The 25674-nt window shown below is 38.0% G+C and overlaps 1 protein-coding gene across 3 annotated transcripts in view; it reads left to right on the top strand.

Annotated features, from left to right (window-relative positions):
* Positions 1–25674, top strand: part of REPS2 (RALBP1 associated Eps domain containing 2) — a 175673-nt gene that overhangs the window by 128860 nt on the left and 21139 nt on the right. For 2 of the 3 annotated variants that reach the window (XM_072136314.1, XM_072136316.1), the window contains 9 exons: positions 3513–3654; positions 11266–11329; positions 12895–13037; positions 17372–17448; positions 18116–18193; positions 19461–19527; positions 19632–19700; positions 21577–21622; positions 24628–24764. In XM_072136314.1, coding sequence (XP_071992415.1) covers positions 3513–3654; positions 11266–11329; positions 12895–13037; positions 17372–17448; positions 18116–18193; positions 19461–19527; positions 19632–19700; positions 21577–21622; positions 24628–24764 — 823 coding nt within the window. The remainder of the gene's footprint in view (positions 1–3512; positions 3655–11265; positions 11330–12894; positions 13038–17371; positions 17449–18115; positions 18194–19460; positions 19528–19631; positions 19701–21576; positions 21623–24627; positions 24765–25674) is intronic. The other variant, XM_072136315.1, reaches the window with a different exon arrangement.

The raw sequence follows: 25674 nt of genomic DNA, 5'->3' as shown, positions 1-25674 counted from the left end.
TGCATCAGCTGCACAGGACCACTAGTGTCGGAGATGATGTTAATCATAATCCCTGGGCTTTTCTCCAAATGTTGGCTCTCCATTCCATTCCCAATATTTTATGTCACATCCCTGTGCTAGCATGCATAACTTGCCTTCTATGAGACTTTTGTAGAATACAAAGATTTACTTTCTTTTTCTCAAGGGTTTATAGCAGGCTTGATCAAGGCACTGATGTAGCTGGAGTATTGTTCTTATATCAATTTGAAATTTCATGTAGTATAAGAATCTGTAAGGGGCTTTGAGTTTAGGAAAAAAGTAAGCAAGTTAGTCATTCCCAGCATCGTGTAATGGTAGTATTTTTTAAAAAAAAATCATAAATAATAAATTTTAAATAAAAAATAATTTTTACTAATCTTCTCCTTCTTCCATAATCCACTCAGCAGCTCTCCCCAGATTCTCTTTACCAAGTGTTTACTGGACCCAAACAGTGGCTGAGAAATGATATGTTGTACTTGTAGTATTGGCATGATAGCTTATCAATGGGTGCATCACATCCCTTCAAAGCAAGTGCTTGGATCCAGCATTCACATATTTTAATAAATGAAGCATCATTAACTTTGAGAAAACTGGATAACTTGTCTCTTTCTTAAATCTCATCTGATTGGTCTGTACATGGGTCTGTTTTTATTATTGAATTGTAAAAATTTTGGTTCATGAGACTGGTCCTCTCTGCAGTGAAAAACAACCCAAACAATGTTGAAAAAAGTGGCTTTAGAGAAAATTCCATTTCCTTTCATATATTTACGCACATGACTTTTTCTTTGCACCATGGGCATTGCCAAACTTGCTTTTAAGCACATCTTCTTATTTCTAAGCCAGGTAAGAAGACTTGGCAAGGCATGCTTGATGTTAAGGGGGATGACTTAAAGGTATTCAAGAGGCAGAGTGGCCCTGATTTACCTTTGTAGTGTGCAGGGGGTGCCAGGTTCATGAATTCTAGTGCACAATCTTCATGAATCTGGCATTCCCTACACCACTTTTTGAGGCGTGCAACACAATTCTGTTGGACAAATGTGTCTCTGATACTTCTTAAATACATGTGCATGCAGTTTGCAATGAAACAAATGTGCAAAGTCAGACAGAAAACTGGCGCAGGGGCTTTAATAAATCTGGGCCAATGTTTTCCTTATCACATCATGAAAAACATATTTCATATTTATTTCCCTGAATCCCTAGCATGTTTGACTTGTAAGTCTTCATATATCTTGGGGCTGAAGATCTGGCCACCTACTTTAAGGATAAAATTGATTGTATTCGCCAGGAAATAATTGCTCAATCCACTCACCCCTCTAATCCCCTTCCCTCCGGTACCTTATCTTGTTCACTATCTTCCTTTGAGCCATTCACAGAGAAAGAAGTGTCCTGCAATCTGGTTTCCGCTCTATGTATTCCACTGAAACTGCCCTTTCTAAAGTCTCCAATGATCTCCTCACTGCAAAATCCAAGGTGACTATTCTCTCCTCATTCTCCTGGATCTATCGGCAACGTTCAATACTGTGGACCACCATCTTCTCATTAGGCCTAAAGGACAGTGCACTCTCTTGGCTTTCTTCCTATCTCTCTGACCGCACCTTCAGTGTCTCCTTTTCTGGATCTCTCTCTTCTTCTGTTCCTCTCTCTGTCGGGGTTCCTCAGGGCTCAGTCCTAGGTCCTCTTCTCTTATCCCTTTATGCTGCCCGCTTTGGACAAACCATCAGCAGATTTGGTTTCCAGTATCAACTTTATGCTGACGACACCCAGCTATATACTTCTGCACCTAACATCACCCCTGTCTTAATCCAGAACACTAGTGAATGTCTCTCTGCTGTCTCTAACATCATGTCCTCTCTCTTCTTGAAACTTAATCTTTCTAAGATTGAACTTCTTGTCTTTTCACCATCTTCTAACCAACCCAACCCTGACCTCTCCATCTCGGTCTGTGGGATCACTATAGCACCGAGGCAGCAGGCCCGCTGTCTTGGGGTTGTGCTGGACTCTGACCTCTCCTTTTCACCATATATTCAATGTCTTGCTCGCCCTTGTCGGATGCATCTCAGAAACATCTCCAGAATCCGACCGTTGCACTTATTCACTCTCGACTAGACTACTGTAACTCCCTACTAATCGGTCTTCCACTCACTAAACTCTCTCCTCTTCAATCTTCTCTTAATGCAGCAGCCAGGCTCGTCTTTCAGACCAAACGCTACACGGATGCCTCCAGTTTGTGCCAATCACTGCACTGGCTACCTGTCTATTTCCGTATTCACTTTAAAATAATAACCCTCATCCACAACGCTCTGAATAATGCTGCACCTCCCTATCTCTCTTCTCTCATCTCAGTCTATCGCCCTTCCCGTGCTCTTCGATCTGCCAGTGACATTAGATTAAACTGTACCTTAATTCGAACCTCTCACGCACATCTCCAGGACTTCTCCCAAGTTGCTCCAATTCTCTGGAATGCCCTTCCCCGGACGCTCAGACTAATACCCACCATCCAAAGCTTCAAACATGCTCTTAAAACCCCTCTCTTTAGGCAGGCCTATCACACTCGCTAACTGAATGAAATGTCAACTCTCCCTCTATTAATCAATCCTATGTCCTCCTTCCGTCTGTTATTTGGCAAACAGCAGATATTTACCAAGCTCCAAGCTTCTGTGCAGTCTTTTTCACCTAGGGCCCTGTAAATAAGATGGCGGCTCATGGCTGGTTCAAGCAGCAACATTTTTATTTATTAAATTATTTATTAAATTATTTTATATTGCTCCCTTCTACAAAATGCCTGGACCATTATACAACCTCTTGTGTCAACACCCTCATCCTCATAGTCTGTAAGCTCTTGTGAGCAGGGCCCTCACTCCTATTGTTCCATATGACTGTTTGTTCTTTGTAATGTAATATAGTGGTATATGTCCCCTATGATTTGTAAAGCACTACTGAATTTGATGGCGCTATATAAATAAAGATTATTATTATTATTATTATATATCTGCAGATAATGTGAAATTATTTTTAAGAAGTCATCTTACTTCCCTGATCTAGTCTCTATCCTCTCACCTGGAGAGGTGCAATAACATTGCAACAGCACTCTCCACCTATATAATAGTTTGTCCTATATCATGTCATTAGGTTTTCTTAAAAAGTCATGCTTGATATTAAAGGGGCCGCCCTACATGGCTAAGATAGGCAATGTCAATCATTCTGCAAATGATTGCTTTGTTTGAGGACCTAGCAAGAGCAAAACTGATGCACCAGGAGGCAAATTATAAAGATTTATGTGTATTTTCTCTAAAATCACAGATCAATAGGAAATGATGCAAAATGCATTTTTTTTGCTTACGGGGGATTGGGGTAGATTCCTTTTAACACTCAACCATACATTTTACAGGTATGATTCTTTTCATTTTAGATTTGGATTCAGATAGTAATGGTGGTGATTTCATATGTAGAGGTTTCATGCTGCTGTATCTCTAAAAATATTTTTTATTTCTCAGCAGTCGCTTTCATTTGAAAAAGAATCACAGGACAGTTCAGAGAGTTACTTCGAGGACCCCTGGAGGATAACAGAAGAACAGCGAGAATACTACACTAAGCAGTTCAAATCCCTTCAACCTGATCTGAACTCCTTCATTTCTGGTAATCAGATGGGTTTTTACTTATTTTGTTATATCAAGAACATTAGTTGGATTATTAATCCTTGTAATCTTTACTTTATGTAAGTGAAGAAAGTATAAAATGTATATATTAGTCTGGTTTGGGTAAATGGTATATGGTAGAAAGGGCATAACATTGGTGTGCAACCCATAATTTGATATTGCTGTATAATGCTAATATTGAATATGCAAGTATCAACCCAAGTGGATTTAGAATCATAGGCCCACATTTATTAAATCCCCTGCACCAGTTGTCTGTTTGACTTTGCAGTTTCTTTTTAGTGCAAGCTGTAGTTAAGCATGCACTATGCCCATTGCAACACAAATTTCTGCACTGAAAGGTTCTGGTGCACAGGCAGACCATGTGCCACATTTACCATGCGTGTCCAACAGAATTGTGTCACACGCTCTGGCCCATACTTATCCAAAACCACTTTATAAATACATGTGCAAGCAGTGTGCACATTCTTTTTAGTGCAAAGTCACACAGAAAACTTGGGCAAACGTTTTAATAAATGTGGGCCTTTATGTGAAAGGCACACTAACAAAAAGTTGGTGCACTCTGTAGGAGAAGTGCATGGGGCACCAGATTCATGAAGAACATGCGCGACAATTCATGAATCTGGCGCACCTTGCACACTTCACAGGCAAACTGCACCTAGTGCAGTTTGCACTGTTTTTGATAAATGTGGGCCATAGTATTTTGGACAATTTTGATTTTTTATAAACTAAGTTTTAACTGGTTAAAACCAAAGTGTTTTAAAGGATATCTACCATCAACATTCATCAGGATAAACCAGGGACACCTACTTACTCATAGATCTATGACCATGACAATATTCTTATATTTGTAATCCATGACCTTCTAAAATCAACTTTTAAAATGCTAATGAGACAGAAGAGGTCTTAGTTACTAGAGCCCCACCATGCTGCAGCTTCATAGGCTGGACATTATCTCATCATCCCCCTACTCCTGTTTATCACTTCCCCCCACTCATTTAATCTTAATATTTATTCTTAATAATTTTATTTATTTATATAACACCATCATATTTCGTAGTGCTTTACAATCTTAGCAGAGGAAGTTTCAGAGTGGGAGAGGGTAAAACTGCAGCTCGATCGGGCACTGGTAATTCCCTCAGAGCCTTTCTGTATCATCCCTCCATGCTGCAGATTCACAGGCTGTTACAGCGTGCAAGGAGCCCTTCCCCCTCCCAATGTGTTCAGAAACTTCCTGTACTGTAGTGGGATTGCATCACATAGAGAGAGAGGGGAAGTGCTGAGAGAGCAGAGAGGGAGGCAAAAACAGTCCAACAGCATGTTAATCTGCAGCATAGACTCTGGTAAAGCCCCCCAGATGCCCCTCATTAGTATTATTTTAAAAATTGATTTTAGAAGGAAGGAGATGGATAACACATATAAGAAGATTAGAAGTCACGGTGCCTTGATCTATGAGTACTAAGTGCCCCTAGTTTATCATTTTAATGGTAGATTTCCTTTAAGGAAGTCTCCAAGACTAAACCAAATTTGTTCACTTTTGTACTTTTTTCTTTGACTACCGCATTATTTTTGGGGATTGTTTTTTTCCGAAAAAAATGCTGAATTCTATTTTTTTTTAATTATTAATTAAGGCTTAAAATTTGACAAAATAGTAAATATGAAAAAAATTGGGCTATTTTGGTCTGGCTGCAGTATAGTGTTACCCTAAAACAGACATTTAGGCCCACATTTTTGTTTGTTTGTTTGATTTTGCACATTCTCTTTAGTGAAAACTGCTTGCACATGTATTTATAAAGTGTCCCGGCTGCTATACCCAACGTGACGTAAAATTTTGCACTGAAATGGGTGTTCTGGTGCACAGTCGGACCATGCTCCATATTTATCATGCAGTGTCTGACAGAATTGTGTCATACGTTCTATAGTAAAGGTGCTCCAAAAAAAGTTTGTGCATTCTGCTGGTGCAAGGGGCGCCACATTCATGAAGACAATGCAACATTTTTCATAATTTTGCACAGTCCACAGGCTGACTGCACATAGAACAGTTTGCTCTATTTTTGCTAAATGTGTGCCTTTAATGGTGTCTTCCATCAGTGACCCATTGGGCAAAATAGGGAAATATAGTTCTAGCATTTTTTTAACATATTGGGGCTCATTTACTAAGGGTTGCAGATCACACTTTCGTCTGACTTTACATCTTTTTCGGGGATTGCACGGCTTTGACAGGTATTTAACTGGTGTCTGCGCAGAGATTTTGGCTCACACGATCGTTTTTTGGTGCAGCTGCACTGGTTTCCATGCGACACACATTTGGGACGTGCCATCGGACAATCCAACTGATTCGGACTGAGCGCGGGATTTAACTTTCAAATTGTGTTGCAATCCAATGCACTTACATGCACCAGGCAAAAAAAGAAGGTCAACTCCGTCGGAGCTGAGCGGGAAAGCAACACATAGGATATTGGGCGCACAATCTAAGTGAATATCGAGTGCATTATACGCATTTTTCAAGTGTAAGTGCTTTAGACTTCTAAGGCTATGGGGGATATTTATCATACGCTGCTGCATTTTCACAGTATGATACATCAAGGGGCTGAAGCCTCTTGATGTATCAGGCAGGGTTCTGTGCAACGTGATTTCTATGCCAGGTCCTGCCTGGTGCAAAAATAACTGCAACAGGCGGCTTCTCACTTTTCACATGCATTGCGCTGCAGAAATACAGTGGCGGGGGTATCGGTAACACTCCGCGTTGGCCCACTCCCGGCCGCCCATGCCCTCCGCTTAGCTGGCCGCGCCCCCCCCCCCTTCACACCCCACTGACGTGAAGGTGGCGGAGAGTGCAAAATAATCGTAAGTGCTAGCAATAAGCTAGCATTTGCTATTATTTCAGGGCCTCTGATAAAAATGCCCCTATTTATCTATGCGTCTACTCTTTCTGTGTTCAGAAGTCAAAGAGGTGGTCCAATTAGTGATTGACTGCTCTCTGTGTGAACCCAGAAGATAAGCACCCAGTGTGTAAGAATAGATTCAAAGCAGCACATCTAATAGAAAAGAAAAAAAATACATGTATACATTTATTTAGCTAAAATACTGTTTCTTTTCTATTATTTCCTCACTGTTTAATTATATTTCTTTAATTAACCTGTTCCATTTCAATCCATTAAAAGCATTCATATTACATTTTTATACAAACCAAATAAAATACAATGGATTTTTTAAAGCTTTTTGCAATGTCAATAATCAACTATATCAATCTGTAAGAACCATCTATATTACAAGACATGTAATTATAAGTTCTCCCTCTTTGTTTACCTCTTATTAATGTATATCCCATAGTCATATATACAGATCCTTATACATTTTTGTGGCATAGAAATAGCAAATACAGGTCTAAACTAAAATCACAAAGACAAATCAAGAGACAAACAAATAGTCAGAAGAAAGAAAAGGGTCATAAGTGTATGGAAGCATCAAAAAAGGATTTATAGCCAGCACTTTTATTTAATTTTGGTAGAATTTTATCAGCATTTAAATTTTGTTTTGATAAAGTGAACTCACTGTGTTGGGATCAAGCTACATCTGCAGTTTCTAGCCACTTCAGCAGTTCCCTGTAAGGGGCTTGCTGTGAAGCTGAGTTTCTCAGAAATCAGTAGAGAACCATGCAAAGCTCCCTTTGGACTTTGTGGTGCTATTCATAGTGTAATTGGTTCTAGAATTGAACTTTTCACACTACCTTTAATGGTGACCTTCTGTATAATAACAATTATATTATTACTGACTTTTTCTTACTATTGCACCCTTGTCTAGCCTGGAACTCTATATGGTATATTTTGGTACTGTTCTCGGTTGACAACTATCTTTTCCACTATATTATTCCTACCATAGTTCCATCAATAAAAGACCCATGGTGTCTTTATAAAAAAAGGTCTTTTATTATTATTTAATTCCTTGGCTATCAAGGAGCCAAGCTATTTACTTTGTAATTATGAACCCATTATCCACAATATTATTTAGCCAATAGATCTTAGAAATTTTACTGTATATAACATTTGTTGTAAACGAACCTTAGATATCCAGATAAATTTTCTTGGCACCTGAGCCTGAGACCACACCTCATTTCCCCCATTTTAGACAAGTTGGAAAGCTGCCTGAAGTCTTCAATGTTCAACTCATGAAAAATGAGAGCAAAAACATATGAATGTAGTTTAGTTATGGAAATGAAAGAAACACATTTAATCAAAATCTAGAAAAAGAAAATTGCTATGCTCACTGACTATGGTGTTGGTACCGCTGTTTAGAGGGGAAGTAGGGACTGCTTGCATTGTAGATCGATAAGATATGCAAGGAATCCCTTCCCCAGCAGTGCAGATGGTCTGTGACACAGGACACAGTATGATCTGGGATCATGGACAGATCATGTTGTGTCATGATGCTGGTCAGCGAAACTTGAGTGAAACTCAGAAAGGATGCACTGGTCCTCATCCAAGTTCATGGTGCCCCAAAATGCACCAAATAAGAAAACACATTTTCTCAAGAAATATAGGAGAGTGGCTCAGAGTTTTTGGTGGTTTTAAGAATGTCAACTTTAATACTGGGTTCTGGAGTATAAAGATTTCTTTTAAGACTGGAAACTTTAATATTTGAATCTGGCGTATGAAGATTTTTTAAGATTGGAAACCTGAAACCTGGAATATGAATAAAGAGTATGAGTTATAATATTAGCCCAGTGTCTAGTTTTCTGTTAAAATAACCATAACTAGTACAATGGGGAATTCATGGCACAGCATTATCTAATATTTGATTTTATACCATCTACCTGCTAGATTTCACAGTTTCTCAATGTTTCCTGAGAACAATATTTTTGTAGATGTGTTCTTTGCTGAATTTTCTGTTGTATATTTTTTTTTAAGTTACAGAGGACCTGTCATACCAGTAATACCCAGGGGTTAAAAGTCCTCCCTATATCGCCTATAATTATCTACAACAGAAGCATTGTTGATGTGCATCTCAATAAATTAGAATATCAGCAAAAAGTTATTTTATTCAGTAAACCAATTCAGAGAGTGATACTCATATATTACAGAGGCATTAAAAACAGAGTGAAATTTTTTAAGTGTTTATTTCTGTTAATGTTTATGATTATGAGGAAAAAGTTGTTACCTCAGAAAATTAGAATTTTACATAAGACCAAACGTATAAAATTTTTTGAACACAGAAATGTTAGCTAAATGAAAAGTATGTAGAGTAAATACACTCGATACTTGGTTGTGGCTCCTTTTGAATGAATGACTATATTAGTGGGGCGTGTCATGGAGGTGATCAGCTGATGGTACTGAGGAGGTGTTATGGAATTCCAGCTCATCTGCATTGTTGGGTCTCGTGACTCTCAAATTCCTCTCTGAGTTTACCGGCCAACCAACCACAGTGGTACTGTGGTTATTATACCGGGTATTGGCACTTTTGGCAGTGTGGACAGGTGCCAAGTCCTGCTGGAAAATAATCTCCAAAAGGCTTGTTGGCAGAGGGACACATGAAGTGCTCTAAAATTTCCTGGTAAATGGCTGCACTGACTTTAATTTTGATAAAACACAGTGGACCTACACCAGCAGATGATATGGGTCACCAAACCATCACTGGTTGTGGAAAATTCACACTAGATCTTAAGTAGCATGGATTGTGCCTCTCCACTCTTCCTCCAGGCTCTGGGAACTTGTTTTCAGATTAAAGTAATTTTTGCATTTCATTTGTAAATCAACACCTTAGACCACTGATTGTTCCAATTCTTTTTCTCCTTGGCCCAGGTAAGATGCTTCTAGCCTTGTCTATTGGTAAGGAGTGGCCGGCAGTGACCAAGAATGATCAGCAGCAGTGAATCTCCTCAAAATTTTTGAACGACCTTTTCTTAACAATCCTATCAAGGCTGTGGTTATCTCAGTTGCTTGTGCATCTTTTTTCTACCACATTTTCTTCTTCCTCTTAACTTTCCATTAATATTCTTTGATGCATCACTCTATGAACAACAGGCTTTGTTAGCAGTGACCTTTTGTGGCTTACCCTCCTTGTAAAGTGTGTCCATGACTGCCTTCTGTAGTTTCCCCCATGATTGTGGGGTACTGAATGTGTACTGAACCAGACTAAGGGACCTTTTAAAATGCTTAGGAGGCCTTAACAGGCTCTAAGCCATAATCATTAACATAACACTAGAAAAATTTTGTTTGTTTGTTTATATAATATATTTTACTGAATTACTGAAAAAAATAACTTTCTGCTGCTATTCTAATTTATTGAGAAACACTTGTATCTTAATTACAGCCGTTTTCTGATATGCAAATGAGTAGAGATGAGTAAACTTCCAAAGAGAAGAGTCAAGATTTCTTCCAGGTTGCCGCTGAACCACACCTGCTTCTTTTGATAGCTCAGCGTCTTTTTGGCCCTGTGTCCAAGCAGACAGGAAGTCCTCTTGTCAAGAATGCTGTCTCTCTCAATGCTTGGTTTATTTAGGAGTGAGCAGGAAACTACAGATCTTTTCACCATTTCATCTTAATATGGTGTGCAGAACCAAACTGTGGTGAGCTTGTCAATGTGACAGTGGGGGCAGGCCAGCTTAGATGAAGGCTGAAAATGCTTGTGGAAAGATTTAATTGGCGGGAGGAAGTGGATATGAGCTGTGATGCCGTCACTGCAGTTTTCAACAAAGTCACAGTGGGGAAGGGGAGGGGGGAGTTTTATTGTGCCTGTTCTAGATTACAGTTACTCTTTAAGCACTAATTACATTGCCCTGGTATTAATAGACCATTGATTTTTTTCAGTGTACCTTTTTTTTACTGATAAAATAATAGTATGGTATGATAGACTTACATTTACAAAATAAGTAATATTATATTATGTAAAATCTTCTTTTACATGATATTAAGTAGCAGAATTTTACCCAGACATTTAATGTGTGTCATTTGTTAATATTTAGAAATATAGGAGCTATAAAAGAGATTACTTTTCGTAGAATTTGAAATTATTATATTCATTTATTCAATAGTATCTATGTGTATAATACAGTGAGGGAATGGCCAGGAAGGATTGGGAGGACAGATAGGACAGTGAGACCTAAGGCTAAATCCCCTTGTTAGTGTTTGTACATTGTTCAGCCTACCCTTAGTGGTTGGTGACAACTGGTTGACATTTCTTTTCTGTGCAAAAGACAGAGGCAAAGACTGGACAATACAAACAAAGAAAAGTATACGACAAATACAGGTCAGAACCAAGAGGACATTGCAGTATAGAATCAATAGGCAAATACTGCTGTTCATCTCTCTGACACAGTTTTGCAGTTTAAGACCACAATCAGGATTGGTATTATATAAATTCTAAACATTACATATATAGAATATAATAGATCTAGGCTATTCATATGTATCTGTGGTAGTCCATGTGCAAACAATTGTGGAATACACTATCACAAGACTTATTACACATTGCTTTCAGGGAACTAACTGGTACCTTATTAAAGAGCTATTTTTAGAACTCTAATAATCTAAAGAAATAATGTTAGTTCCAAACTGTAAGCTTTGTTAAAATACTATTTAATTTCAATTACTTGTAGGTTCTGTAGCCAGAAACTTCTTTACCAAATCAAAGCTTCCTATTTCAGAACTTTCGCACATTTGGTAAGTATTGAAGAACCTCTGAGATATTTTTATGGAATATTTTGAATTTCTTCTCATTCAGTCACAATTAATACACATACCACTATTTTACCACCTTCAAAATTCTGTAGATGTGGGAAATTACGTTTTACACATTGGGGGAATTTATTAATGCACAGAATTCTGGTGGATTTGCATAATAAAAACAAAAATGCCTTTCAGCACATTTATCAAGGCTTTTAGACACTTTTCCAACTAAAGGATGTGGCCTTCGGGAGATGAGGTCTACTTTGTAACTAGTAATTTGAGACAAATTTAGGCGCAAATGAATCAGACATGCGACAATTCCAAAACGCATTTGCTAAGGCAAACTAGATCATTCATAGATCACAAGCCGAAAAAAAGAACAAACCAGGCACGCAAATAGGCAAACTTGAGACCCACTATGATTAATGTCCCACTAGTTCAGGAATTGATAGTCTTATACCGCACCAGAATTTATCATCACAGTAAGAAATCTGGTACAGCAAAAAAAAGTAGTGATTTCTAGCCAGAGACTCACAGAACCTGAGAAACATTGGCCCATATTTATTTAAAACAGTGCTAGGTGCAGTTGGCCTGTGTAGTGTGCAGAGGGTGCCAGATTCATGATTTCTGGCACAAATTCTTCATGGATCTGGCGCTCCATGCACTGCTCCAACAGAGTGTACCAACTTTTTTTTGGTACACCTTCAACATAGAGCGTGCAACACAATTCTGTCGGACACTGCATGATAAATGTGGTTCACAGTCCAACTGAGCACCGAAACGTCCCTTGGCGTCGTGATACTTTTGTGTCGCAGACACTTTATAAATATATGTGCCAGCAGTTTGCACTAAAAAGAATGTGCAAAGTCAGACAGACTAAAAACTGGGGCTTTAATAAATGTGGACCATTGTTTAATTCTCCATATTGTCTTCTGAACATTTTTTGCATACAAATTTAAGATTATTATTAATAAAAATTACTATTAAATTGATATTATATTTCTAGCATTTGCCAGAATAACTCCAGAATTTATTTATGAATATATATTTGTCTTCTTATTTTGTACACATAAAGGACCTATACATTTATTCTACCTTCTGTGAAGGACAGTAGCCAAAAGTAGGTCAGACACATCGGGGGAAATTTATCAGTGCTTCTACAACAGTTGTCTGAAGCAGTAATGTAATTGCAATTTCTTGCAAGTTTTTTATGAAAAACTATGCATGGTCAGACCTTGCATAGTTTTGTCTGCCAGAGCAGCATGGCTGACAAATACATCATGAGGTCTCCTCAGGATGTTTTATGCTGTGGCTACGCGGCTCTATCATACGCAGGCGCACACATATGTTAAATCTCTCCCATAGTGTCAAGACTCCATCCAGTAAACCAGTGTCCCAGACAGAAGACTTTATCTACTCCATTTATAGCTTGGATTTATTTTGTGTGTTTAATTTACTTTTTTCATTTTTTTTGGCCAGTATATAAAGTAATAATGTATGTAGATGATTTTGGGTTTGACTTTTTCTTATTCATTTAATTGTGTTCTTTTTTCTTTCAGGGATCTTAGTGATGTTGACTGTGATGGTGCCTTGACGCTGGCAGAATTTTTTGCAGCTTTTCACCTTATTGTTGCTAGAAAAAATGGATATGATTTACCAGACACACTTCCCAAAAACTTGCTCTCCGAAATAATTAAACCAAGTAAGGGATTTGTTTTTAAATGTGTTGCATAAAGTAATATTAAGCATTCGCATTTTAGTTCTTCACTTGCGGATTTACAAAAAAGGCCAGAACTTTTGAGTATTTAGCATATTTTATAGCTCTTCTATACAAAGCCACAAGAAGTATTATTATATGTGCCAATAGGGATTATGAACCACAGGGGAATGGAATAATTCACAGGTTACTGTATATTAGAGAAAAATGTTACTTTATTTCACGAAAATTCATATTATACAGTTAAAAGGCGTGTGTCATGTTTATGATGTCTACTAACACTGCCACCAGTTTTAAAGGAGAGGTTAGAAAAAAGTAGTACCCCTCCCATTTGTGGATTGTGGGTCTAGTATTGCTGTTAAAGGGAACCTGTCACCAGAAGGCCGAATTTCACTGGTGGAAGATCCCAATAGGCATTGCATAGTACGTTCCATACCTCTTACTTTCACAACTGAGTTCCCATCTCTACCAAGAAGTCCTGGTGAAGTCCTGGAGTGATCACAATGTTCGATTAGCAATTTGCATAACACTCAGTTTGGCCCCTGTTCGTTGATATTCCATTTCTTCCCCTCCCACATTCTACCTGTTACTAACCCTCCCTTTCTGTTGTCGGCACACCACACAGGAAACCTCGCACCTGCAGGGTGAGCCATACACCCACGCAGTGAGCTACTCGGTGGCTCGATGTGACCCACAGCCAACTGCACATGCACACCATCTCTGTGCTTTCCAACCAGGCTCACAACTAGGGTGTACAGCTCAACGGGCAGGCTCAAGGTTTCCTGTGTGATTAGATAGTGAGGGTTAGTCACAGGGAAGATGTGGGAGGGGAAGAAATAAAATATCAATGAGCAGGGACCGAACTGAGTGTTGTGATTCGAATAGAGGCCTCACTCCAGGACTTGACCAGGACTTGTTGGCAGTGAGCCAGGTAAGCCCTAGCAGTGGATATTACATGAACGGAGGAGAACTCACTTGTGAAAGTAAGTGTTATGGAATGTACTATGCATTGCCTAATGGCATTTGTCACCAGGTTCCCTTTAAGTGACGCTTTGTCTTGAATCTGGCTAAACATTACCACTCACTACTTACTACACACTGGACTATGATATCTGTATTCTGTCCTTATTTGTCCAAGCACTTCTTCTGATGATTATTTCCATGAGGTGGTTGCTAGGCTGGTGTGTTTCTACCATAAACAGATGAGCGGCACTGAGTAATAACATATCATCAATGTAATATTACAAATATATAACATAAAGTTATAAAAGACAGATTGGCATTATCTATTTTTATGTAAATTGATTATGTCAATCTGCTGAAAAGACATTGCTAGTGTCATGTCTAGAATGGGAATTAGCACAACTAGATGATGTGGACCCACAGGCTGGTGGACCGAACTTTGATCTGCATAAAATAATATCAAACAAAATAAGATTGTTTTAGAGAAAATAAATAGATGATATAGTAGATGTGTATTCATTTTCAATATCACACTCCCAAATTCTCCCAAAATACTATGCATGTTGTAATATTATTGTGCAGATGTAATGTTTTCAATACATAGTTTCATACTATTTTTACCACCGCTGTGCATAGCCTAGCAGTAGAGAAAATAGGTGGAATGAAGGAGATTTATACTTGATGGCAATATCCTATAAGCCCCATGTACTGCCTTGTGAATGGTCCGGCCATAAGTGTCCCATTGCTTTGTCTAATTGCACCTTTCTGCTGTTTCTGCAGTATTTCTTATACTTGTCTTGTCTGACATATAGTTAACCTCACTTACAAATATAAGAGGGCATACGTCAGCCAGGCAGCAGGTTACTGAAAGGACTTCTAGGATTATAACAATTTGAGGCATGGGCTGGGAAAGTTGTGTTTTGGAAAATTTCAAAAAGGTGTCAATATATTTTGATGTAACTGTACAGTGGTGGGCCACAAGAATGTATTTAACTGGGAAGGTCATAGGCATCCACTGGTGGAACAGTATTCTAGAAGCGTTGTGGATGTCCAGAAAGTGACCCCATCATCTTGTCATCCAGCTTAAAGAGGTTGTCAACTTTCAGCAAATAATTGATATGGTTTGTGTAAGGAAAAGTTATACAATTTTCCAATACACTTTCTGTATCAATTCCTCACAGTTTTCTAGATCTCTGCTTGCTGTCCTTCAATATAAAGCTTCTATGTTTACTTCCGCTAGATAGAAATCTGTCCATGGTCTTGTGATGGACACACAAGTGCATGATCCGTAAGTGTCACACGGCTCTGATTACTCTCTGTGATTATAACGTTTCATGCACTTGTGTGACATCACATAACCAGGGACAGATTTCTATCCAGAGGAAGTAAACTTAGATGCTTTCTATAGAGGGACCATGCATGACCACAGCTTCATAAATTTTTATGGAACTGATGAAGATTGCAGCATTTCATCAGTTCCATAAAAGTAAAAAGAGCAATGTTCAGCCATGCATTTGCACATAGCCTGCATGGATAGCAATACAAGAGATAGTTGGATGAAACCTTAAGGTTGCAGCTAATTGTTGATTTTTAATAAAGTCTGGTAAATATTTAAGTTTTCAGTGATGTACTGTATCTTATGGCTAATATCTCTGTTGGCCTTTGTTCTATTAATGGTGTTTACATTTCTTGTGGTTAACAATTCTAATATAGTCCATAATCAGCTATAGTTGACTATAATCACTGTTGTAGGATGATAGATTAATTTCTGTTTTTCTGGCTTTTAACTAGGTTTTAAAGGAAATCTGACATCTGATTCATACTTGCAAGTGCTCCAGGGGGCATAACCAGAGCCCCTCCAGGCTGTGGTTGCAGAGGCAATAACAAACCCAAGCCCAAACACTTGTAGCTCATTTGCATATTGCAAATAATTTTTTGAGGAGACCATAAAAACTATTCCAAGGCTAGATCTAGCAACAGGATGGGAAGTGGATTCAGTCAGGGATGATATGAATCAGACGCTAGATTTTCTTTAAGGTTGAAACATAAAATGGTTGAGGTCAAAAGATTTTATTTTACCCTGTATTTAATATTTCCTTCATCCAGTAGTCTGTGCTTGACTGCTTTTAAACTCAGCTCGCTTAGAACATCTGCTGCAATGTATGGGTAGCCATGCTATGCTAACCATGCTAACATCGCTAAAATAGCCCACTAAGCCTAACCTTGTTAACCCTTTCCATGCTAACCCTGCAGCAATAACCATAGCTCATCTAACCATAGCCCACTTACCCTTAGGTCTCATGCATGATCCAAAGTGGGCCAGGTTTGTGGTGTGTTTTTGGCCTGGTGAAGATATTGAAGCTTTTGAGTTTTTGTTTCCCAGCCAGGAATAAGACCTCCTTTATTTTTTGTGTGCTCACTGCACTGCCACCATTTTCTCTTGCATGAGGCCTAACCTTATTTACTCTTTCCTTGCTAACCCTAAGTCATGGCCCTACTAACCCCTCTAGCCATAGTCCACTAACTCTTACCCTATTAACTCTTTCTTAGATAATCATGCAGCATGGTTAAGCATATCCCTGCTAATCCTATGACACTATCCATAGCCCTGATAACTCCACTAACCGTAGCCCACTAACTGTAACTCTGCTGACCCTTTCCCTGCTAAACTTATGGCACTAATCCCATCCCTACTTCACTGATAAACCTATGTCAGTGACATAAGCCTTGCTAACCCTGTTAACAATTTACTTGCTAACCCTATGGCTCTAATCCTAGCCCATTAACTATTATTAACCCAAGCCTCGCTCAAATACTAAAATTCAATCCCCCCAACCTAAGCCTTCCCAAGTTATAAGACATTAGCTTATTTTTCTTTTGACATGCCAAATCAGTTGTTGTTGATGAAAAAAACCTTTTAGGTAGCCACACATACCGAGACATATTAAAAATATAATAACATTGTAAAACATAAACAGCAAAAGCTGGAACAAAAAAACTTCATGTATGAATCACTCTACATTTAAAATTAATAACCGTCTCGTATGTAGGTGGTAAGTGGGTAAGTGGGCGGCAGGCGGTATTTTCAATAAATACAAAACCACACGATACTAAAAAAAATGAATCCAACCTACCCTCATATAAGTTAGTTATTTAGAGCTATTCTATTTTTTTTTACTTTTCTTTTGCTTTTTGAATTTTTTATTCTGTTGTTTCAGAAAAATAATGGGTTTCCTGAAGGAATGCCTTTTGTTTTATTATAAAAAAGTAAATAGGGTTAATAAAAAACATAATACAGTCATGTATTAAGACAACAAATACAGTCAGTATGCTATATGTACTATTTCTTTTCACAGCACCTGTGAAGCCTGGAACCGATGGTTTATATGAGGCATATCGTGGAACAAACACAGTTTGCTCAGCAAGGACGGAGGTGATTTATTGTTAATATCCATAGTAAAGTTTTGCAATGTTTTTTTAACCATATCTAGCAGAATAGAATAAACATGGAGTAGCACTAATGGTTAAACATACATTTCATTGTTGCATTGCGATTCATTTTCCAGTCAGATCACAAATCCTAATAGAAACTGATGAAAGTGACTTGTAGTATAAAAGATGCTGCTAATTATAAACCATTTATGGCATAAATGTCCGATATATCAGTAGGATCAAGTTTACCTATGCCAAAGCATATCTTGGACTGGTATGTGTCAGCATATCTTTTGTTAGTTGTGTTAACATAGTTGGCTATTCTATTTAATACATGATTATTAATTACTAAAAACTATACCTTGCAGCATCCAGATTTCATACAAGTCTATGATCATGTATCCCAAATCAACTGACCAGAGAGTTTGGTTACAAAATGCTGAACTTTCTTAACATTCTGTGTAAAATATGGAACTTCCATTGCTATAGTTTCCTAATTTTGCATTAATAAAATGAATATTTTTGAGAAATAATTATTAGATCTAATTTGCCCTGCATGTTGTGTTTGAATAGTTTGAATTATCCTCTTGTGGCCTTGTTTGCATAGATTAAATCTTGTATTTTAACATCTAATCTTCCTTCGGTGTCTTATTCTCTCTTCCTACCAGCTTGAGACTGTCTGTGAAGATCCTGCTAACACAGAGCCCCTGATCCTCTTTGATGTGGAAACTAGTAACAAGGAGCTAGTCAGTAATAATTGATGTTTTTATGTTTTCTTACTCCCACGACATACATCAGTGCTTATTACATGAATGCTTGGCACATTTCAAAGACAACATAAGCACAAACCCCTGTTGTATATACAATATTTCCATGATGGGTGTGCTCTCATGCCTTGCATTGCCTCTATAGTAAGACTGGGACAGGCCCAAATGTTCTCATTCCAATTTAATTAGAGTGTGAAGGAATTTATTCTTGACAAAGTGACCTATGTGCAGACCTACAATGGAAATTTTAAATTATTCTTTCCTAGTGGGTACATGTTGATGACACAATAATCAGCTGTGGCTTTGCTTTCACGGATCATTGACTTAAATCCTTTGGTTTTGACAATGTAGTTTTTGTAACTACTGCCTTGGTATTTCAAATGTAAAAGCAGAAGGGCATTATGTGCTGAATAATTATGTATAAAACAAAAAAATCATAATAAATAATAAACCTGTCTTTTTATAATAAATATTTAATTCAGGAATTACAGGGATTCATAGATTATTATTGGGGATAGCTAAGAGTTCATTACTTGGTCCTCACTCATCAGAGTATAGTGTATGTGTAGACAGGATCAGAGGGCTCTGTAAATTGTGGCCTTGAAGGCTCTTGTAGATTCCCGCTCAAATTGATTGGGAACAACTCAGTGTACATTGTGCCCTGGTAGTCTCAGGTATGCCTATTCTTCTCTGCTAATACATCCAAGAGCACGGGTGGTGTTTTAGATTACCCTATGCACAGCATGCTTTAGTCGGGGGTGTTGCCCTATGCTTTTCATTACATCAGCCAAGGGAATGGAGTGAAGTCTCATATAGTCCTCTGTGAATGGAATCTGACTAGCTGGTTGAACATTTCACACAAATCAAGAGGACATTTTGAATCAGATTAGAATTTACACTTTTTGATCTCTTTGTTCTAGTCCCTCTGAATGTGTAGCAAAATAAGCTTTATTCTATAATTTCCCTAAACCAGAATTTTTAACAATTTAGGAGTTTTTTGACCACCATTATTCTAGTAACCATATAACTAAAGAATTGGGTATGTAAAGCCGTGTTACCCCTTCAGCCTCTAAAAGTAATATGATTGAGGTTTCAAATTAAAGAAATTTTATAAAAGTAATTTCATACCCTGCTAGCAGTTTAATGGGGTAAAAGTTGGTGACAGAGTCCCCAACATACTGATAAAAGACATTTTACCATGTATTAAAGATAGATAGTTGCCTTAATATCTTCTTTCAACTATTAGAAGATCACCAGAGAAGTATCAACTGGTCATAAAGTATCAACAGAAGACACAGAAAATGGCACAGAAGGTAAACATTAGCTTGGTAGCAGTTATTTTTCCTCTCAGTAATGGAGATGGAGATTTTATGTTCCCTGCATATATAAACATTTTACTTCATTTTGTTAAATTCAGATATAAAAGAAAAGACTGTAAGTCATCTTGGATCAATTGAGACAAAGAAGATCCAGTCCTTCAAGACCGGTAATCTAAAGTAAAAACTGATCCTGTTTTTTATTGTAATTTTGTTGTAGCTCCACCTTCCACATTTTAACTCAGTTCCCTATTACACAGCAGGTGTAAACCCTTTCTGGTAATGTATTCTAACTCTATAAGGCATTATCACACATTATATGGACCACACAACTTTTGGGAGGAAAAGTGCACCATTTTTATCCAGGGTCTATACTTTCTCCACACTGAGGGGAGTATAATAAATGTCTCCCAGACCAGAAAACCCTATTGATTACCCATGGAATTCAAGGAGGAACTTTATTATCTGAAGTGTGCCAACAATAACATAGTATATCCTGACATATACTTACAACAGCATATAGCAGCATATATACAGTGCGATACATCCTTCTGTTCACTTTTTCCCCCATGAAAGCAGGAGGAGGAATGAACATCAGTCTAATGCTGGATGTGACATATACTGAACAGACAAAGGCCATAACGTGCCTCCGTCTGCCTGCATGTGTCTATGGACATATTTTATGCATATACCGAGTGCTTTTCTAGTGTGTACACTGAAAGTGTATAAAAAAACAAGTTGTGAACACAGGCGCTGTTCACATACAGTAGCAATCTAGACTATTGCATCTTTGTTGTGGTCAATCAGGTTGAGAGAGCCTCTCTGTTCCATATTACACACATAGGACGTGTGCACAAGGGGAGCTCAAATAAAACTCTTTGATCTTTACAGCAGGATTTACTTAGTAATCTCTAAATCTGATCCTTATCTTGCAAAGTAATTTTATGGTATTAATGGGATTTTAATCATCTGTATTTTTTTCCATAATTATGCCAAAAAGAAACTGTCTTGGATTATCGCTTAAAAATTCTTAAACAAAGACATTTATCCAATTGAACATGTTTAAATATGCTATTCATATACCATAATCAGTAAAACGACTTACAATAGTGGTATGTTACTTTAAAGGTGCCTCATGCATCAATAAATTGTGCATAACTTACCACAGTAGTCCAGTAGTCCAGAGTAAAACTATTTGTGGACATTATGGAGGACATTCATCAATTTGGGCAAAGAGTGGCGCTGAAAATGTGCTATATTTTTCAGTGTGATGTATGTATATGGCTCGAGGGAATAACGCTTTGGCACAAAAACCAAGAGGTTAAGAACTTTCTCCCCATTCATGAAATAGAACTCCCTAGACCTGCTTTTAGCGGCTCTAATTGTGCCACAAAATGAATCGTATTCACAAGCACTGCCGACACTTCATAAATAAGGTGCAAGAGGCGCAGCAAGGGAAAAATATCCACCAGTTTTCCATTTGAAAGACTATAATAAATATCCCCCCATGTGACTTGTCTTCAACAGTTTCTAGTTGTGAAGGGCTGCATAATATGATTGTGCTATATAAATAAAGATTATTATTAGTTTCCCCTATGCAGGTAATGGGGAGTATATATGAAATTTACATACCACTGAAAATAATAGCACGATTCCTGTGCCACCCTGTGCTAAAACTGATAAATGCCCCGCAATGTGTCTGGATTTTAGTTCACTCTGAGCTGCTGAGTGAAGACCTAGATACTGTGACTTACTGCTGCCCCATTCCCATTGCATAAATATGTATGTGAGATTCTGTCCCTGTTGCCTGTAATATGGAATTCAGCAAAGATTTCAGAGAGAAGCTGAGTAGAGAATGGGAAGGGAAGGACCTTGAGAGGAGCCAAGTTCAGCAAGTTCAGCTCAGAAAAAATAAGTCTGTTTTTTTATTTGTACTATTGATTGATGCAAAGTTATGGCAGCCTGATCCAAAATTAATCTTCAATTTGATTTTTACATTTTTTAATTTCATCTTTACAGTAATTTAATGTAATGTCTTTTTTTCAGTCGTTCACCAAGAACCATACACGCACAAAACAAGGCCAAGATCTAGGTAAGTTTAGAAGTGGTATGTATTGTACATGAATAGGTTAAACAAACATTTTTTTGATTATTTTAGGTGCATTTTAAAACTTGCATGTAAGTAAGCATGGGTCAGATTTGTACTTTGATTTGTGCCTTAACCCCTTAATGCTCTTGCTTCGTAGCTCTACGGCACAGAGGTATAAGGAGTGTATGAAGAGGGCTCACGGGCTGAGTCCTCTTCATACAAGGGTGGGGGTTTTTGCATATTGCCGAAAACCCCCACCGCCAATAACCGCGGATGGTGCTTGCACCGATCGCGGCTATTAACCCTTTCATTGCCACTGGCAAAGTCACCGGCGGCGTTTAAAAGACGGTGACGTGCGGGCGCCGCCATCTTTATTACGATCGCCGCGCCCCTGAACGTCATCGGTGGGGGGGGGGGATTTGGTGGCGATCGGTTGCCATGGTAGCCTCGGGTCTTCGTTTGACCCGAGGCTATCTGGCTTCTGCAGATTCGTTACAATGAGCCAGTGGCTCATTGTAATGAATGAGCTGCAAAAATGCCATATATTGCAATACAGAAGTATTGCAGTATATGGTAGGAGCGATCTGACCATCTAGGGTTAATGCACCCTAGATGGTCTAAGAAATAGTGGGAAAAAAAAGAAAAAAAAAAGTTTAAAAAATAAAAAAAATTAATAAAATATTAAAAATTCAAATCACCCCCCTTTCCCTAGAACTGATATAAAACATAATAAACAGTAAAAATCACAAACATATTAGGTATCGCCGCGTCCCAAAATGCCCAATCTATCAAAATATAAAAACGGTTACGGCCGGCGGTGACCTCCGAGGCGGGAAATGGCGCCCAAATGTCCGAAATGCGACTTTTACACCTTTTTACATCACATAAAAAATGAAATAAAAAATGATCAAAATGTCGCACGGACCTCAGAATGGTAGGAATGAAAACATCGGCTCATTTTTCAAAATATGACACCACACACAGCTCCATGCGTCAAAGTATGAAAAAGTTATTAGCGTCAGAAGATGGCAAATTTTTTTTTTCTTTTTTGTACACATTCGTTTAATTTTTGAAAATGTATTAAAACACAATAAAACCTATATAAATTTGCTATCACCGCGATCGCACCGAACCAAAGAATAAAGCTGAGGTGTTATTCGGAGCGCACAGTCAAAGTCGAAAAAACTGAGCCCACAAGAACGTTTTCAATTTTTTTTCAGCTTCGCAGTACACGGCATGTTAAAATAAATAACTTTACGGGAAAGTAAAATTTTTAACGCACAAAATAAGCCCTCACACAGGTCTGTACACGTAAAAATGAAAAAGTTATGGATTTTTGAAGTTGGAGAGCGAGAAATGAGCGGAAAAACCCTGCGTCCTTAAGGGGTTAATAGTCTCTAATTTGCTCAAAAATAGGGGGTGAAGAAGACACAAAAAAAAAATCTTGAAGATGCATTAGGAACATTGCAACATACATACAGACGTCTAAACACCCTGTAAAAGGCACAAAAAACTTGCAAATACTCCCAAAAAGGCACAAAAAATGTGCAAAAACTCCTTTTAAGGAAAAATATGCAAAATTAAATGAAAAAAATCATGTCAAAATAAAGTTTAAACGCAGTATAAGAGAGATTCTCTCTGCCATTTTTGTTAGAAGATGCTTGGTTCTTGTCTATACACCACAGAAATGTACATTAATGTTGGATTGCCCCAACGCACGAGAACTGAACCTAGCATTTCATTTCAGTGATGGTTAGTGTAATTTATTGCTAAGTTTTACACTATGATGGCAGCAGATCCCCAGACAATGGAAAGATCAGTGTTCTTGCTTGTCAGCCTGATACAACCCTTATTACATGTGCCAGTGATCAGGAACATGAATAGTATTGAATGCTGGGTCACCTGATCGCTCTGTATAATGTACCCTTTGCATGTTTAAGATGTAAGCTCTTGATAAGCACTTCTTAAAATAAGTAATGTGATTTCTTAAGACAGATCTGATTGGAATAATTACTGAAAACTAAAATCTCTATGCAGTGTTGAGTAGCAGCGTCCTGTCAGATAAAAACTTCCTGCCCTCAATCACCTGACATCTCTGTAAAACTGCAATTAATCCCTTCCCCTGGTAAAATCTGAAGATGGGATTACGCATCATGTGAGGAGATTACTCTATGTTCAGCCTTCACATTCATGGTTTTTACACTGATTCTATTATTTAGCTTTATGATGTACAACAGGAGCGTAACTAGGAGAAGCTGGGCTCCATATTAGATTTTTTGCATAAACATAAAAAAATACATATTTATACACTTACTCACATTTATACGCATCATACATACAGCATATACCCATCATATGCACACACATACAGTATATACACATCATGTACTTTCACATACAGTATATTGACAGAATACATACAAATACATGCAGTATATATACGTCATGTATACACACATACAGTATATATACATCAATTACATTCACATACAGAATATACACACCGTTTACGTACAGCATATACACTCATAGTCCAGCAGTCTTCTCAACTTTATCTCAGTACCAAGATTGACACGAAACACTGCTCAGTTGTTACATATATTTATTATTGACAATGACAACGTGTTTCGGGGGCAATCTGCACCCTTCATCAGGTCCTGATGAAGGGAAGGGGTTCGCCCCTGAAACGAGTTGTCCTTGTCAATAATAAATATATGTAACAACTGAGCAGTGTGTCGTGTCAATCTTGGTACTATTTGCCTTCTCTCCAATAATCTTGGAAAGAAATGGGTGAGCAGCACAATATGGGCCTTTCTTTCTTGCCCAGACCAAATACAGTGCAGTAGACGGGAGTGCTTGCGTTACAGTGAAACTCCTATCTAGTGCACTGTGCTCGGTCCATGGGATCCAAACTGCACACATTCCCGTTTTCAAGGACTGAGAAAGTTTATGTGCTGGGGACCTAATGTGTAGCCATGAAAGCTTACTGTCTTCACCTTATTATTCAGGTCTTACTCTAACACTTCTATTGAAGAAACCATGAAGAAAGCTGAAGAACCTCCCACTCCACCCCCTAGGCCCCAGAAAACACACTCAAGAGCTTCTTCCTTGGACCTAAACAGAATCATACAACATCATTCACCAGGTTTTTAAATCTCTAAAGCACTTTGTCTAGATAAATACTGGTAAACGTTTGCATTTTTTATTCCATTGTCACGGTGCAATTGTAAATTAGGTAAACATATGCAAATGCAATAAATATACAACCACAGAAACTTTGCTGCCAATTTTATGCTAGGGCCTACCCCTTCGGGTTCTCTAGTTCCCCCAGGGATATTTACATAAAAGACGTCAGCACTCCGCAGCTCAAAGTGAAAAATCAAGTGGATTTATTCATACCACACCGCAACGTTTCAGCCTTTGTCTGTGGTGTGAAACATTGTGGTGTGATATCAATAAATCCACTTGATTTTTCACTTTGAGCTGCGGAATGCTACCTGTTTTTTGGACATATTACATGGAGTTTTTTTTACATGTAACAAATATGTAGCAGTGCTGCATTGGATTTTTTCTATTTATTTAATACTATAACCATCAATGTTATTGTGCTGTAAGAAGGCATTTTGACCCTTTTTGATGCTCTCTGCTGTTCCTACTGTGACCAGCACCTGATGCAGGTTATTCCACAGATTCACAGTTCATACCGTAAAGAAGCCTTGTGATAAAACCTTGTTTTCTTTAGACGTAGACAGTGACCCCTTGTCTTTTGTTGTAATTTAACCTGGACTATTTGTGAATGGTCCATTTATATAATTATATAAATGAATCATGTCCCACTTTAGCGTTCTCTTTTTGAGACTTCTCAATGATTTACTTCCCCTAGAACATATGTTGCATGTGGATTATTATCCCCCAGGTGCATAACTTTTAATTTATCCACACTTAATCTCATTTGCCAAGTGGACGACCAAACACTCAGTTTGTCCCAATCACCCTGCAGCTTATGAACATCCTTCATAGACTGTATTACACTATTAATTCCTACATCTATCCCT

Source organism: Engystomops pustulosus, chromosome 2 (assembly GCF_040894005.1).
Source record: "Engystomops pustulosus chromosome 2, aEngPut4.maternal, whole genome shotgun sequence".
Lineage (NCBI taxonomy): Eukaryota > Metazoa > Chordata > Amphibia > Anura > Leptodactylidae > Engystomops > Engystomops pustulosus.
The sequence above is the reverse complement of the archived record's forward strand: the minus strand, read 5'-3'. Positions and strand labels throughout refer to the sequence as shown.